This window comes from Salvelinus fontinalis, chromosome 6, assembly GCF_029448725.1.
Source record: "Salvelinus fontinalis isolate EN_2023a chromosome 6, ASM2944872v1, whole genome shotgun sequence".
Taxonomy (NCBI): domain Eukaryota; kingdom Metazoa; phylum Chordata; class Actinopteri; order Salmoniformes; family Salmonidae; genus Salvelinus; species Salvelinus fontinalis.
This window is the reverse complement of record NC_074670.1, coordinates 58,203,702-58,221,830: the sequence shown is the minus strand read 5'-3', so window position 1 is coordinate 58,221,830 and position 18,129 is coordinate 58,203,702. Positions and strand designations below refer to the sequence as shown.

Here is an 18,129-nt window from a genome sequence, read left to right as displayed (position 1 = left end):
CAGTGCCTCTTTGCTTGACATCATGGGAAAATCAAAAGAAATCAGCAAAAAAAATTGAGACCTCCACAATTCTGGTTCATCCTTGGGAGCAATTTCCAAACGCCTGAAGGTACCACGTTCATCTGTACAAAAAATAGTACGCAAGTATAAGCACCATGGGACCACGCAGCCGTCATACCGCTCAGGAAGGAGACGCGTTCTGTCTCCTGGAGATGAACATACTTTGGTGCGAAAAGTGCAAATCCATCCCAGAACAACAGCAAAGGAAATTGTGAAGATGCCTGAGAAAACAGGTACAACAGTATCTATATCCACAATAAAACGAGTCCTATATAGACATAACCTGAAAGGCTGCTCAGCAAGGAAGAAGCCAACTGCTCCTAAACTTGCATAAAAAAAGCCAGACTATGGTTTGCAATTGCACATGGGGACAAAGATCATACTTTTTGGAGAAAAGTCCTCTGGTCTGATGAAACAAAAATAGAACTGTTTTGCCATAATGACGATTGTTATGTTTGGAGGACAAAGGGGGAGGCTTGCAAGCCAAAGAACACCATCCCAACAGTGAAACACAGGGATGGCAGCATCATGTTGTGAGGGTGCTTTGCTGCATGTGCGAGCAAGGAGGCCTAGAAACTTGACTCAGTTACACCAGCTCTGTCAGGAGGAATGGGCCAAAATTCACCCAACTTACTGTGGGAAGCTTGTGGAAGGCTACCCGAAATGTTTGACCCAAGTTAAACAATTTAAAGGCAATGCTACCAAATACTAATTGAGTGTATGTAAACTTCTGATCCACTGGGAATGTGATAAATAAATCACTCTCTCTACTATTATTCTGACATTTCACATTCTTAAAATAAAGTGGTGATCCTAACTGACCTAAGACAGGGAATGTTTTCTAGGATTAAATGTCAGGAATTGTGAAAAACTGAGTTTAAATGCATTTGGCTAAGGTGCATGTAAACTTCCGACTTCAACTGTATTTAAATAAGGCATTTCTGTCTTTTATTTTTAATACAATTTCTAGTAACCCGTTTTTGCTTTGTCATAATGGGGTATTGTGTGTAGATTGATGAGAATAAGGCTGTAACATAACAACATGTTGAAAAAGTAAAGGGGTCTGTATACTTTCCAAATGCACTGTATGTAAATCGTAATAATCTAGCTAGCCAGCTAGTTAAACTGGCAAAAATGACCTAAAACTAATATTATGCAAGGTAAACGTACATTTTCCGTGCGTATCTACCAATTCTTCATGGCAAGCTAGCTAGCCAGTAAGCCCTATTCACTTACTATGGATTTACCCATTCACTGAACCGTCTTCCAGCCAGGACAACAATGGCAATAGAGACAAAACAAAATATACACAAAGAAACAGATTTACTTCATAACTATCAGCTAGCTATATGTGAATCGTAATAATGTAGCTAATCAGATAGTTTAACAGGCAAACATATCATAAAACGAATATTATGCGAGATGTATTAACGTATCAAGATACAATATTGTAGTCAGGCAACATGTGAAATGTTAATAGACAATTTCTCCTTCCGAAGTCGGAGTGTATTATCTCTCGCTTCAGCTCAAATAATGGCTGCCCTTGACTTCAATAAATGTTTCCTCATTCTATACGTGGTTGCGTCATATTTCTTTGCATACTTTCAGTTGAAGCTTGCAAACAGAGTACACATTCTAGAAGTGTCCTTTGTGCTACGTTTCGCATACTCTGATTTGGACTCATACTCCGACCCTCATGTGCTGGAATTTGCATGATCGGAGCACGGTAGTATGCATCACTGTTGACAGAAGGTGAATGGACATAAAGCTCCAAAACATCACGTTTATCACCTTACTCATCCAATTTGCTACATTAGAGGGGATCGTCAATGACAAACAGCACCAAATACATATACTGTAGCTGCCAGACGTTACAAGGGTCTCAATAACTGTTCGTCGGGAGGTTTATGTCGGCGGTTCCTTACTCAAGAGTTACTGTCATAGGCAGTTACTACACAATACCTAACCACAACAAATCTAGCTAGTAGGCTTGTAGAGAGAGTGGATAACAATAATTCTGAGGGGACATTGTAAGAATGGGATAAATATGTTGCACAAGTTCAAAAGATTAGCATTATTTTTAGAGGGTAAGATAATAAATCAGATGATCACTTCCATTCATTTTCAAGTTTTCGGTTCACAACCCGCTCCATCAAACCAATATGAGTGTGCACCTGGAATACACGAAAGCATGCTACAGTGATATTATTTCATCTCAAAACTACTGACATGCCAACTCAACCTCAATGAATATAATAAGACATTATAGGTCCATCTGAGATTGGGATTATGTTGCTCTGCTGCATGAGACAACACAGACACATGCCATACATTTGGAACATGGAGGCGTTAAGTGACATGACTAGCAGCATTTTGGTTGCCAGTTGCCAGCCCCTGTTTCAAATTAGCAACCTTCTGGTTAATGGTCCACTTGTCTAACTTCTGGGCTGAAACAAGTAGATAGTCTATACAAAATAAAAGTGCGTAAGAATAGGGAATTCATGTAAAAACAGCACAACAACCCCGCAATGTCAGTCCTCATGGTCATCAGTCCGCTTGTCCCAGGCCCTCCTTGAGACTCAGCAAATTCCATGCCCCTGTGAGTCTCTCTGGGTGAACATCTGGCTTCTAATTAGCAGTGACCTTGAGGCAGGTGTGCCATTGATGATGGGCGAGTCCATAGAGAGAAGAGTCTCCTGCGAGGACAACTGTGTGTGCTGGGCTGGGCTCCAGTTATCACTGACCTCTACCTGCCTCAAAAGCTACTCCCTATAGGAAGACAGCTTCTGAGGTAATAAGAGATGCTATCATGTGTGTCAAGGAAGGGGAGAGTAGACGACCTGCTGGGAGTCCACATGCAGATCTATCATCTCGTTAGCGTGTTGCATTTATAATTCACAAGCATGCAGGGTTGCATGTGTAATTAAGTTGTGCATCCACACAACTCTATGACGATTCTATGACTCAGAAAACCAGATGTCTTTTATACCGCTCTACAGGAAATGCTACTGAGATTTCAGTCAAGGCGTACATTTTGGTTCTGAAGGCAAGTGGATTTATCGACAAATTTCTCTAATACACCAACTATAGATAAACATAACATTGATTTCGCTAATATTTTATAAGGAATGAATCAGAATGAAAATAATATTCTGCAAAAGGAAGTAATACAATCAAACAAAGTGAAAATTATTAAAGGGCATCTTATTGAATAACATTAATGATTGCCAGCAAATGCCAAAGTACGCCACTCGACCCGGAGTGAATTGTACAAGGATCCAGTTTTCATTGATTAGCAATTATCTTTCTTTCGATTTGAACTTGTCATGACAGAAGCATAACATTAAATAGAAACAATATAAGGCAATTAACATGAAGTGAAGCAGTTGGGAAAATGCAGTATAATGTGCTTAAGGGAGGCTCAGCCTGCAATAGAGCAGACAAAGGCCTGTCTCTCTCTCTTTTCTCTCTCACTCTTTTCTCTCTAAATCTTTTCTTCTCTCTGTGAGGAGCAGTAGATGTTAGAGACTTGGGGAGAGAGAGTCCCTCTGGAGTGGGCAATCAAGGGAAAGGAACTGACAAAAAGCCTTTCTCAGGGAAATCAGCCGGAACTGATTGCTCTTTTCAATCAGGTATATTAAGTGTGCAGGCTCCAGCCGTTTGTAGATGAGCTTGTGATTATTCTAATGTTTGAACCCCCTCCCCCTCACCACACCCCCACCTTCTGACCAGCCAACCCCCGTTTTCCCCCACGGCCCTTGATGCAACAAGCAGAAATTTGCAGGCTCAGGGCCTCTGGCTGTACAGGTTGACTAGGTCACCTGGCCTCACCTCAGCTACAGATCACAACAGAGGGTGGTGGTAGTCACAGCAGAGGCGAGGGGTCTACTTCAGCTGAAAATAATGAGTCAAATAATGATTCAACACACAACAACATTTTCCAAGTTGTAGTGGTGGTGGGACAGGCAGGGGGAGGTACAATTTGTAATAGCTTGTCAGAAGGTAAGTTGGGTGGCACAGAGAGAAAGTGATGGTGGAGACGGGGATATAGAGAGAAAGTGATGGTGGAGACGGGGATATAGAGAGAACGTGATGGTGGAGACGGGGATAAAGAGAGAGGAAGTGATGGGGGAGACGGGGATAAAGAGAGAGGAAGTGATGGGGGAGAAGGGGATAAAGAGAGAGGAAGTGATGGGGGAGACGGGGATAAAGAGAGAGGAAGTGATGGAGGAGACGGGGATAAAGAGAGAGGAAGTGATGGGGGAGACAGGGATAAAGTGACGGGAAGTAATGGGGAAGACAGGGATAAAGAGACGGGAAGTAATGGGGAAGACAGGGTTAAAGATGGAGGAAGTGATGGGGAGATGGGGATAAAGAGAGAGGAAGTGATGGGGGAGACGGGGATAAAGAGACAGGAAGTGATGCGGAGAAGGGGATACAGAGACAGGAAGTGATGGGGAGACAGGGCTAAAGAGAGAGGAAGTGATGGGGGAGACGGGGACAAAGAGACAGGAAGTGATGCGGAGACGGGGATAAAGAGACAGGAAGTGATGGGGAGACAGGGCTAAAGAGAGAGGAAGTGATGGGGAGACGGGGATAAAGAGAGGAGAGATGGGTGAGACGGGGGTAAAGAGGGAGGAAGTGATTGGCAGTCGGTGATAACGAGAGGGGAGACAGGGTTGAAGAGAGAGGAAGTGATGGGGGAGACGGGGTTGAAGAGAGAGGAAGTGATGGGGATACAGGGATAAAAAGAGAGGATGTGATGGGGATAAAGAGATATGAAGTGATGGGGAGATGGGGATAAAGAGAGAGGAAGTGATGGAGAGACATGGATAAAGAAACAGGAAGTGATGGGGAGACAGGGATAAAGAGAGAGAAAGTGATGGGGAGTCGGTGATAAAGAGAGATGAAGTGATGGGGGAGATGGGGATAAAGAGAGAGGAAGTGATGGGGGAGACAGGAATAAAGAGAGAGAAAGTGATGGGGAGTCGGTGATAAAGAGAGAGGAAGTGATGGGGGAGATGGGGATAAAGAGAGAGGAAGTGATGGGGGAGACAGTGATAAAAGAGGAGGTGGTGATGGGGATAAAGAGAGATGACGTGATGGGGAATAAAATGAGAGGAAGTGATGGGGGATAAAGGGAGAGGAAGTGGAATCCTAGATACACATTTCCATTCCAGCATGCTGCCGGCCATGGGCCAAGTAGAAAAATAATAACAAAAGGAGAAACTAGAAAGTTATTTTAGTGGAGACGAGGAAACAAAGTGGCTCTAATGCACTGTAGCGATGAAGGAGAGAGAGATGCCTAACAGAGAGGAGAATGAGAGATGACAACTAGATATTGCTCGGGGTTAGGGTGAACAGTGTACCCAGTTAAGGAAGCAATCTTTTTCCCATGTTCTTCTACCAATTTACCTGACAGGAGACCAAAAAGCCTTGTAAAGGATCTGGAAGATAGTCTATAAATTATTCAGATGGGCCCCGTTGTTCTACATGAGTGTTAAAGCTCCTCCAGACTCGAATCAAGCTAACGCGTGGCCCAGCCATCTTGGTGTTCCAGCCTTGTGTTCCAGCCTCAAAGTGTTCTCTGATTAAATGAGCTTTAGTGAGGCTAGACAGCTGTGATTTGAGCTTCTTTGTTTTGGTCCTCTCCGGCATCTCAAACGGCCCTTAAAAGCACCCAAAAACAACAGAATAAAACTTGAGCGCTGGTGACCAAAGAGGTCTCTCGTTGGTACAGGGAAAAGGAAAATGAGAAGACACTAAGAATTGTCTTTTAAAACAAAGATCATTGTGTCATGTTTCTTGTTGGAGTGAGAGACGGTGCATTTTTTGTTAGAGTGGGTGACTCAATCATCTAATTCCTTTTGGCTTCACCTGTGGAGGTGGACTTCTGTCAAAACTGAAGAAACGCATCACTTCATGATTCAAACCAATGCTGTCTGGCTGACCAATAGGCACAATAACAAAATATATTTCCAAATCAAATTATTTCTGTCTCTCTCACTATGGAATCATCTGCTCTTAAAGGTCCAATGTTTTATATCAATATCAAATAATGTATGTGTAGCAATTAAGTACCTTCCTGTGATTTCTCAAGCAATTTCGCTAGGACTGTCTGGGTGTGGTTTGAGTGGGGAAGGGAAAACTGAAAACGGCACTGAACCAAAATATAAACGCAACATGCAACAATTTCAAAGATTTTACTGAGTTACAGTTCATATAAGGAAATCAGTCAATTGAAATAAATGAATTAGGCCCTAATTCATGAATACCTTAAAAACAAAGTAGGGGCGTGGATCAAAAAAACAGTCAGTATCTGGTGTGACCACCATTTGTCTCATGCAGCGTCTCATCTCTTCTGCATAGCGTTGATCAGGCTGTTGATTGTGGCCTGTGGAATGTTGTCCCACTCCCCTTCAATGGCTGTGCGAAGTTGCTGGATACTGGTGGGAACTGGAACACGCTGTCGCACATGTCGTTTCAGAGCATCTCAAACATGCTCAATGGTTGACATGTCTGGTGAGTATTCAGGCCATGGAAGAACTGGAACATATTCAGTTTCCAGGAATTTTGTACAGATCCTTGTGACGTGGGGTTGTGCATTATCAAATTGCCATCAATAAAATGAAATTGTGTTCGTTGTCCACCATGAGGCAATCTGTTCAGAACATTGACATCAGCAAACCACTCGCACACACGACACCATACACAATCTCTGCCATATTCCTGGTACAGTTGAAACTGGGATTCATCCGTGAAGAGCACACTTCACCAGCGTGCCAGTGGCTATTGAAGGTGAGAATTTGCCAACTGAAGTCGGTACGACGCAGAACTTCAGTGAGGTCAAGACACTGGTGAGGATGACAAGCATGCAGATGATCTTCCCTGAGACTGTTTCTGACAGTTTGTGCAGAAATTATTTTGTTGTGCAAACCCACAGTTTCAGCAGTCGGGTGGCTGGTCTCAGACAATCCCGCAGCTGAAGAAGCCAGTGGTGGAGGTCCTGGGCTGGCGTGGTTATACGTGTTCTGCGTTTGTGAGGCCAGTTGGAGGTACTGACAAACTTTCTAATGGTGGTAGAGAAATGAAAATGTAATGTCCACCAGGCAACAGCTCTGGACATTCCTGCAGTCAGCATGTCAATTGCATGCTCCCTCAAAACTTGAGACATCTGTGGCATTGTGTTGTGTGGCAAAACTGCAAATTTTAGAGTGGCCTTTTAGTCTCCCCAGCACAAGCTGCACCTGTGTAATGATCATGCTGTTTAATCCACTTCTTGATATGCCACATCTGTTAGGTGGATGGATTATCTTGGAAAAGGAGATATGCTCAATAACAGGGATGTAAACAAATTTGTGCGCAACATTTGAGAGAAATAGTCTTTTTGTGTTTATGGAAGGTCCATTTCTGGCATCTTTTATTTTAGCTCTTGAAACATGGGACCAACATGTTGTGTTTATATTTTTGTTCAGTGTAGCTGTTATTGGCAGAGAGGATTTGATTCTCTCTTTCGTATCAGTAAATTAACTAAATTACCACCTGTTGATGTCACCAGGCAGGCCAAAACTCCACCCCGCAAAAACAGGCTGAAATTTCAGGCGGTCTTTTCAAACAGCTCTTACACTAAAAGGGTATTATCATAATTTTCACAATTTCATAGTATTATTCCAACCTCCGTGTAGAAATAAAATATATATATATATATATATAACACAGGGAAATCACATTTTTGACTGTACTGGGCCTTTAAATGGCTAGTTTTCTTGGTTTTACCCCAAAATGTCCATGGATAATAATGTTATCGTGTTGTATATCTCGTTTGACCTATAATTAAAATACAGGGTCTACGGAAAGCACTGTGAGGTAAACAGCTTTATATCCCATATAGCCTTCTCCTTGGTGTTATGTCTGTGTTGTCCACTGGTGTTTGCCATAATGAATTGAGTCAACCAATGGCTTATCAGTCTCACCCAATTGAACTAACAAGCATGTACAATAATTGATTGTCCCTGAAAGGACTTGAATGAGTTGATACACGTTGACAGTTTGAGCCGTACACTAATCCATCTATATCCATAATGAAGGCTGGTTCTGGTCCACTTCAACAATAGCTGCCTCGCTGCGTCAGTCGAGCACATAATTAGCGGGAATTCGATTAAATAACCAAATAGGAAACTAACAAAGTAAATACGCCTCTGGGGATTCTCCACCAAATACTTGAGAATGAAATGAACTTATTGACAGGCAGTCAGACAAACAAGTCTATTCCCAGACACAATGAGGCGGCAAATGCTTACGTGCCAGATTGCCTAAGGAGACTAACTTTCATACGTGTCAGATAAATAACTTAATTCAAAGGTGGGAACAATGTAGCATGTCTACTCTTGAGGTAATTACGCCAAATGAGCTGTAAATACACCACTTCCGCACCACAAATGGCAGCCATGTTCTCTTATTCTCAACGCCAATCCACAAAGGCAGATAGACAATAATGCCTAATGCATTAAAGCCACCGTTCTGTCCTGTCATCCACACCATGCCTCCCATCCGGCCTGTTAACCTTTCCTGGTGGTCATCTCAGAACGCATACAAATCCCTTGTGCTCTATTAAAGTCCTCCCATTGGCCACTGAAACTGCTGCCAGACACCATCCATATTGAATCTGCCGGGGCCCTCTTCCTGAACAGAAGAATATTCCAGATTTTTACAACAATCAAAGTTTATTTGTCACGTGCGCCAAATACAACAGGTGTAGTAGACCTTACAGTGAAATGCTTACTTACAGGCTCTAACCAACAGTGCAAAATAGGTATTAGGTGAACAATAGGTAAGTAAAGAAATAAAAACAACAGTAAAAAGACAGTGAAAAATAACAGTAGCGAGGCTATATAAAGTAGCGAGGATATAACAGTAGCGAGGCTATATACAGGCACCGGGCTGATTGAGGTAGTACGTACATGTAGATATGATTAAAGTGACTATGCATAGATGATGAACAGAGAGTAGCAGTAGCGTAAAAGAGGTGTTGGCGGGTGGTGGGTTGCGGGACACAGTGCACATAGCCCGTTTAGCCAATGTGCGGGGGCACTGGATGGTCGGGCCAATTGAGGTAGTATGTACAGTGGGGCAAAAAAGTATTTAGTCAGCCACCAATTGTGCAAGTTCTCCCACTTACAAAGATGAGAGGCCTGTAATTCATCATAGGTACACTTCAACTATGATAGACAAAATGAGAAGAAAAAAAATCCAGAAAATCACATTGTAGGATTTTTAATTAATTAATTTGCAAATTATGGTGGAAAATAAGTATTTGGTCACCTACAAACAAGCACGATTTCTGGCTCTCACAGACCTGTAACTTCTTCTTTAAGAGGCTCCTCTTTCCTCCACTCGTTACCTGTATTAATAGCACCTGTTTGAACTTATCAGTATAAAAGACACCTGTCCACAACCTCAAACAGTCACACTCCAAACTCCACTATGGCCAAGACCAAAGAGCTGTCAAAGGACACCAGAAACAACCTGTTGCCTGTACTCCATGGCTTCTGGTTGGGGTATGTACGTACAGTCACTGTGGGGACGACGTCCTCGATGCACTTATTGATAAAGCCAGTGACTGATGTGGTGTACTCCTCAATGCCATCGGAAGAATCCTGGAACATATCCCAGTCTGTGATAGCAAAACAGTCCTGTAGTTTAACATCTGTTTCATCTGACCACTTTTTTATAGACCGAGTCACGGGTGCTTCCTGCTTTAATTTTAGCTTGTAAACAGGAATCAGGAGGATAGAGTTGTGGTCGGATTTACCAAATGGAGGGCGAGGGAGAGCTTATACACGTCTCTGTGTGTGGAGTAAAGGTGATCTAGAATTTTTTTCCTCTGGTTGCACATTTAACATGTCAATAGAAATGACGTAGAACTGATTTAAGTTTCCCTGCATTAAAGTCTCCGGACACTAGGAGCTGTTTGCTTATTTCCCTATACAGCTGACTGAGTGTTGTCTTAGTGCCAGAATCCGTCTGTGGTGGTAAATAAACAGCCACGAAAAGTATAGCTGAAAACTCTCTAGGCAAATAGTGTGGTCTGAACTTTATCACAAGATAATCTACTTTAGGCGAGCAAAATCTAGAAACTTCCTTAGATTTCGTGCACCAGCTGGTGTTTACAAACATGCACAGACCGCCCCCCCCTTGTTCTATCTTGCCGGTGCAGCGTATATCCCGCTAGCTGAATATCCATGTCATCAACTAGCCACGATTCCGTGAAACATAATATTTTACAGTTTTTGATGTCCCGTTTGTTGGATATTCGTGATCGTACGTTGGCGAGTAATATTGACGGTAACGGCAGCCTTCCCACTCGCCTTACAAGGCACCCTGCTCTGTGTCCTCTGTACCTGCGTCTCTTCCTCTTGCCAACAACTGGGATGTTGGTCTTGTCGGGTGTTCAGAGAATGTCTTGTGTGTCCTCCTTGTTGTAGAAAAAATGTGTCAAATCCAAGGTGAGTGATCGCTGTCCTGATATCCAGAAGCTCTTTTTTGCCGTAAGATACGGTTGCAGAAACATTATGTACAAAATAACTTACAAATAACGCAAAAAAAAACACAATTGGTTGGGCGCTCGTAAAACTGCTGCCATTACTTCCGGCGCCATTTTAATGGATTAAGAGGGGCTCTCTGGCCATTAGGACGTTTTATTCCATCGGATGCAGCAGACCTAATTAAAGTATCTTAACCTTGTTGGGCCTAATCTCTTGCGTCACTCTATAACACATGGGCGTGTCTAAATCAAGCTGTAAAATGCCTCGAAGCCTCCTGGTTGAAGCTCTAGCTACCAAAAGAAGCGTTTAAAAACAAGTCGGATAACTCTGGATCAATGTTATAAAGCCGAGACAAAGCACATACCATCGGCCAATTACAATTTGATTTAACCGGGTTTATAGCGAGGATACTGGTGGGGGAGAAGGTGAACAAAATACTTTGATGAAAACACAAGCAAATAACATCATAGTTGTAATCAACAGCTTTCTTAATTGAAAAGGAGCCAAGGAAGACACAGCTATAATATTTGGGCTTGTCGAGAGATTTCTATTGGTTACTAACAAAACACAATGCAGGGGGGTCAAAACAAGAAGATGAGGAAATGAAACATGGCAGTAAATTGGTAAAGGTGACATAACACCTAGAATGATTGCAGGTGTGGAGTAAATTGCATGTTTGTCGAAAATCTTTTGTGATTTCCTGTGAGAGCGTCCAATTTCAAGAGGCAGATATTTCCGGGGAGGAATAAATCTTGTTTGTTGAATATATAGTTTACTGTCTGCAAGGTCCAATAACAGCATGTTGAGCGATTCAAAACATGCAAGTATGACCTTAGCAGAAAACAACAAGTTTTAATTACTCTCTGACTTTGCAGTATGTTGTACATCCATCTCTCACATCAGAATATAAGCTACTGTTAATGCCTCAGGAGTGTCTGTGTAGAACTATGGTTCAACCAGTGATACAGTGTCCATATAAGGACATGGTCAATCGTTATTTAAAGAGGACGGACTGGCTTACCTTTGCTAGCACTCTCCACATGCTGCAGCTCTTCAGGGAACCTCAGGATCTCCGGGTACTTCTCTTCACACTTCTCAGCCAGGAAGTGGAGCAGCGTTGTGTTTTGGTCGGCCGACTTAGTGTCTCGAAGCTGAGAGAGAGGTGAAGTCATGGGTGAGTCACAGCATTAGTTGTTCTTACCATTTAGCAAAAGCCCAAAGCGACTGACAACAGTGAGTGCATACATTTTAGTATAGCTGACCTCCAACCCACGACCCTGGCATTTCTAGCGCCATGCTCTTACCAACTGAGCCACGCAGGGACAGAATGTTCTTTGAATGTTAGAAAAGGCCACAACAATAACGGATCTGCATGAAACAACCAACCATACATAACCATACAGTGAGCTGTTGGGGGAAGGGGGCATGTGTAAACGTTCAGCTCTCTTTCATTCAGTCTTTCAGGAACTGCCTTTAGCCCTCTTTGCTTTTGCCATATGACAGTGGCAGATAAAGATGCATTGTATAGTTCAGTTTGTTAGTGGTCACATACATGTTTAGTGATATGATGGGCTGAGTGGCATTGTGATACATATGCATAAAGGAACATATGCCCATGCATTGAGTAGACAACAGTAAAAACACATATCAGTAAAACATACATATCAAACAGAACTGGATAAAACAAATACAAAGCTTTGAGAAAGGAAAAGTGAATGTGCTAGACTAGACTAATACAATTGGAGAGAAAAAGGCCAGTACAGTGGCTGCTAGGAGCATATTCTCCATTGTGGTGCCTTAGAGACAACTGCACAAGCCTTTCAGAGATCCTACATGACCTTTCAATAAGGCGTTTGGGCTGGAGAGCAGGGGCAAGCCAAATCCCTTTCCTCCCCTCTCCCTCTCTTAAAACCCTGTCCAATTTTAGAGCAATTGGCTCATTGATGCATTCATCCCTACAAGCATTTCCTTGCTCGGTTCCCTCTCTCTACCAGAGTACATTTAATTTTCCCCTCACTCTTCTTTGGGGGCAGACTGAATGACTTTGGAAAATGCATTTCTTTCAAAATAGGAGAGCTATACCACCTTCTCCGGTAAATCACATTGGCTTTATTAAGTGTGGGTCGGCACTTCAAAATAAAGAATGTCAAACATGCCAGACGGACTACGCTGCTGTTTACCTAGATTTCAGTTCATTTGTCCATTCACACATAGGATGACAGAGAAATTGGTCAATAAAGCTGCAACTATGTAACTATGTGTAAATAAAATGTTGTTTCTACAGTTATTTCTGTGTAGTTACATTAGGGTAACTTAAGTAAAGCTTTTAAGGCAAATTACTTACGGTAAAGTGTTACAGAATCTTACAACTATTGGATCAAACCACAGTATTTAGCCATGAATATAATATATGTGTACTTTAAATCTAAATATTTCAGCAGGACTGTGGAGGCGGAGTTGGGGGATTTCCCACTGAGTAACATCTGTCGTGCATCTCAGCAGCATTGAATCATACATCCACATGTCAGCGCAGTGCTGCAAGCTGTTTTAGCAACTCCTTAATAAATAGCTATGTCAATAAAAATAACTATGACTTTGGCGCTGGAAAACAAGTTATTTATTCACACTTTTTACTGATTTACTCAAGTTAATTCATAGGCAACTTTCACTTTAATTACATCTATTCATTACATTGGACCTGTGTGTCAACCTCCCCCAAACATATATCATTCTTACACCACCTTTTCTGTCCCGAAGATGTAAAAAAAGGTAGATAAGCTTTTCACGAATCTCGAGCACAAAGACATTGAAAAGGAATTTAAAAGAGATAATGTAGTGGTATAGTACGGCTCTAAATGAATAAAACCCCACAGAGGTAGTCGACCAGACTGCAATCCCTAACTCTTCCTCCTTTTTTCTGTTCCCTCTCTCCCTCCCTCACAGAGATTGGAGGGAGAGGACAGGGGCTGGTGGGCTGCATTAGGCAGGGGCACCGGTGCTGGCTGACCCCCCTCGCCCTTGCCGGCTCAAACAGATTGTTTTCTGTCAAGACTTGACTTCAGGATGGCTGGTTTGAGGGGAGAAGAGAGAGAGAAAAAAACACAACAAGATGGCTTCTATTATTAACCTCACATAGCCATGCCAAACTCTCAAGATTCTGGCAGACCTCCCTGGGAACAAATGTCTTGTAAGGTTACATTATCTTGATGTGTGGGGGAGCCAGCAGTTGACTAAGACAACAGGAAACCACATGATCATATCAGAGAGAAGAAATCCATTCATATTCCAATGTATATTTTCCATTCTGCTTTGTCTTAAGAATGATCAAGAATACTCTTACTGTATACTTATCATTGACAATGTACTATTTAAAATCCTCATTCACAACAGAATGCATTATGGTGTCCATTTTAGGACAATAAACAGCAGCAGATGTGGAATAGGGCTGTTGGAAGATTAACAAAAGTCATTGGCAACATTCCCACCCCGTGCCCCTATCAGGGGAAGATTTCAAAGGGAGGGTGAGCAGTTGATTACACAATACAATTGACCACTCTCTAGGACATAGACAATTACATGATTACAACAGACCAAGCATGTGGTTCAGTTCGCATGCTGACGCGTTAGGCTGTGATGAAAGGGCACACACATTGCCACTGATAGTTTAATGGTAACGAGTGTTAATGCAACAGGACATTATGCTTCTGCTCCAACAGCCATAGGATTATCATGATGAGCATCACCATCAGCACCGTTTCCCATGGTCACATATCTGGCCATATCGCCGTATAAAGCAGCAATTTAACCCCACCAGACTCAATTAAACACCTGCTAAGAGCACAAGGCACTTGTTATCCAGGAACTTCCTGTTGAAGCACACCATCCCTCTATCCTCTCCGTCACCATCCCTCTATCCTCTCCGTCACCATCCCTCTATCCTCTCCGTCACCATCCCTCTATCCTCTCCGTCACCATCCCTCTATCCTCTCCGTCACCATCCCTCTATCCTCTCCGTCACCATCCCTCTATCCTCTCCGTCACCATCCCTCTATCCTCTCCGTCACCATCCCTCTATCCTCTCCGTCACCATCCCTCTATCCTCTCAGTCACCATCCCTCTATCCTCTCCGTCACCATCCCTCTATCCTCTCCGTCACCATCCCTCTATCCTCTCCGTCACCATCCCTCTATCCTCTCCGTCACCATCCCTCTATCCTCTCCGTCACCATCCCTCTATCCTCTCCGTCACCATCCCTCTATCCTCTCCGTCACCATCCCTCTATCCTCTCCGTCACCATCCCTCTATCCTCTCCGTCACCATCCCTCTATCCTCTCCGTCACCATCCCTCTATCCTCTCCGTCACCATCCCTCTATCCTCTCCGTCACCATCCCTCTATCCTCTCCGTCACCATCCCTCTATCCTCTCCGTCACCATCCCTCTATCCTCTCCGTCACCATCCCTCTATCCTCTCCGTCACCATCCCTCTATCCTCTCCGTCACCATCCCTCTATCCTCTCCGTCACCATCCCTCTATCCTCTCCGTCACCATCCCTCTATCCTCTCCGTCACCATCCCTCTATCCTCTCCGTCACCATCCCTCTATCCTCTCCGTCACCATCCCTCTATCCTCTCCGTCACCATCCCTCTATCCTCTCCGTCAACATCCCTCTATCCTCTCCGTCACCATCCCTCTATCCTCTCCGTCACCATCCCTCTATCCTCTCCGTCACCATCCCTCTATCCTCTCCGTCACCACCCCTCTCTTCTCTCTGTCACCACCCCTCTCTTCTCTCTGTCACCACCCCTCTCTTCTCTCCGTCACCATCCCTCTATCCTGTCCGTCTTAATCCCTCTATCCTGTCCGTCTTAATCCCTCTATCCTCTCTGTCACCATCCCTCTATCCTTTCTGTCACCATCCCTCTATCCTCTATGTCACCATCCCTCTATCCTCTATGTCACCATCCCTCTATCCTCTCCGTCGCCACCCCTCTATCCTCCCCCTCTATTCTCTATGACGCCACCCATCTCTTCTCTCCGTCGCCACCCCTCTATCCTCCCTGTCGCCACCCCTCTCTCCTCTTTGTCGTCTCTTCAGTTATCTTCTCTTGACTTCTCTGGTTTTTCCAATCTGTTGATAGGTTGATAGCAGTCGGTCCCCTCATCTCAGTCCTACTTTGTGCAGCCACCAATGTCGTCCTAGCTCTAACAATCACGGATTACTTGGAAAGATATGCATGGTGAGGGGAATCATCTATCATGGTGCTATGCAAACAATGGCCCCCGTATTAAGATAATCACCTATTCAAAGGGCTCTGAGTGATCAATAAAGTATTTATCCTGGATAAGGCCTTTGTATCCTTTTCAAGGTGGAGGGGGCTTCCGCGGGATTATACTGCAATTGTTCCCAGGTAAGAATTAATTGCGACGAAAGCCCAAACTGGAAAAGCTGGGTGGGGGTGGATTGATTTATCCATTATGAAAGAATAATTCAGCAATTGCTCTACTGCGGTTTTGATCTATTTATCAAAGAGAGGAGCTTGCATGGTACACTGGGGGGAAAGCATCCTTTCTCCAAACATGTATTAATTTGAAATGGCACTGTGTTCCAGCATCCATTAAATAAATCACTCCCAGTACCTCCCAGAGAGATTGGTTACGAAGGCAAACATACAGAGGGACATGTCTCAACTGCAATCTCGCCAATGACAAAGCCTTTTCCAAACTCACAGAAAGAATCTCAAACCATTGGCAAGAAATGCAACAATAATCAAATCATAAATATTAGATGGTTTCCTCCTGAATGATCCTTTCATCAAAGCCCGCTGGGCTCCTTCGATACCTGGGCTCAATGCTTTGGACAAAATGGCAGGGAGGTCTTTCCTTATATTCCTTGATACAGTGCCTTCAGAAAGTATTCAAACCCCTTGACTTTTCCACATTTTGTTACGTTACAGCCGGAATTTAAAATTGATTATACTCCGATTTTTGGTCACTGGCCTAGACACATACCCCATAATGTCAAAGTGGATTTAAAAAAAATGATTTAACAACTAAAAGCTCAAATGTCTTAAGTCAATACATTTTCAACTTCTGTGTTATGGCAAGCCTAAATATTTGCTTAACAGAAAACATTTGCTTAACAGGTCACAGAATAAGTTGCATGGACTCACTCTGTGTGCAATAATAGTGTTTAACATGATTTTTGAATGATTATCTCATCTCTGTGCCCCACATCTCTGAAAGGTTTCTTCAGTCGAGCAGTGAACTTCAAATACAGATTCAACTACAAAGACTAGGGAAGTTTACCAAGGGCCCCTATTAGTAGATATATATTCAAAGCAGACATTGAATATCCCTTTGAGCATGGTAAAGTTATTAATTACACTTTGGATGGAGTAACAATACACCCAGTCACTACAAAGATACATGTGTCATTCCTAACTCAGTTGCCAGAGAGGAAGGAAACCACTCAGCGATTTCACCATTGTGACTTTAAAACAGTTAGGTTTTAATTGCAGTTACTCCACAATACTAACCTAATTGGCAGAGTGAAAAGAAGGAAGCCTGTACAGAATAAAAACATTCCAAAACATGCATCCTGTTTGCAACAAAACACTAAAGTAATACTACATAAATGTGGCAAATCAATCAACTTTTTGTCATGAATACAAAGTGTTATGTTTGGGACAAATCTAATATAACACATTACTGAGTACCGCTCTCCATATTTTCAAGTATAGTGGTGGCTGCATCATGTTATGGGTAGTGTATGCTTGTAATCGTTAAGGGCTGGGGAGTTTTTCAGGATAAAAAATAAACAGAATGGAGCTAAGCACAGTAAAAATTCTAGAGGAAACTTGGTTCAGTCTGCTTTCCAACAGACACTGGGAGATTAATTCATCTTTCAGCAGGACAATAACCTAAAACACAAGGTCAAATCTACACTGGAGTTTCTTACCAAGAAGAGAGTGAATGTTCCTGAGTGCCGAGTTACAGTTATGACTTAAATCTACATGAAAATCTTTGGCAAGACTTGAAAAAGGTTGTCTAGCAATGATCAACAACCAATATGACAAAGCTTGAATAATTCAGAAAAGAATCCAGGTGTGGAAAACTCTTTCAGACTCAACCAGAAAGACTGGTTATCGCTGCCAAAGGTGCATCTAGAAAATATTAACTGAGGGGTATGACTACTTATGTAAATGAGATATTTTATTTTCAATAAATTAGCAAAAAATATATTTTTTATGGTTTCACTTTGTCATTATGGGGTATTGTGTGAAGATCAACTTAATCCGTTTTGAATTCAGACTGTAACAACAACATGTGGAATAAGTCAAGTCGAGGGGTATGAATGCGTTCTGAAGGCACTGTATACAAAGAGGGGGGTTTGAACGGCAGCAGTGTGTGTGTGTACATGTCGCGTGTGTGTATGTGTGCATGTTCGTGCACGTGTGTGTACTTGCGCGCATGTGTATGTGTGTGTGTTGACTGTTCATAAAGGATTGTGACATACTTTCCTG

At 42.8% G+C, this 18,129-nt stretch overlaps 1 protein-coding gene across 5 annotated transcripts in view; it reads right to left on the bottom strand.

Moving 5' to 3' along the window:
* The window catches only part of diaph2 (diaphanous-related formin 2), a 727,774-nt gene that overhangs the window by 255,897 nt on the left and 453,748 nt on the right, over positions 1–18,129 (bottom strand). For all 5 annotated transcript variants that reach the window (XM_055927231.1, XM_055927234.1, XM_055927235.1 and 2 more), the window contains one exon: positions 11,626–11,755. In XM_055927231.1, the coding sequence (XP_055783206.1) occupies positions 11,626–11,755 (130 nt within the window). The remainder of the gene's footprint in view (positions 1–11,625; positions 11,756–18,129) is intronic.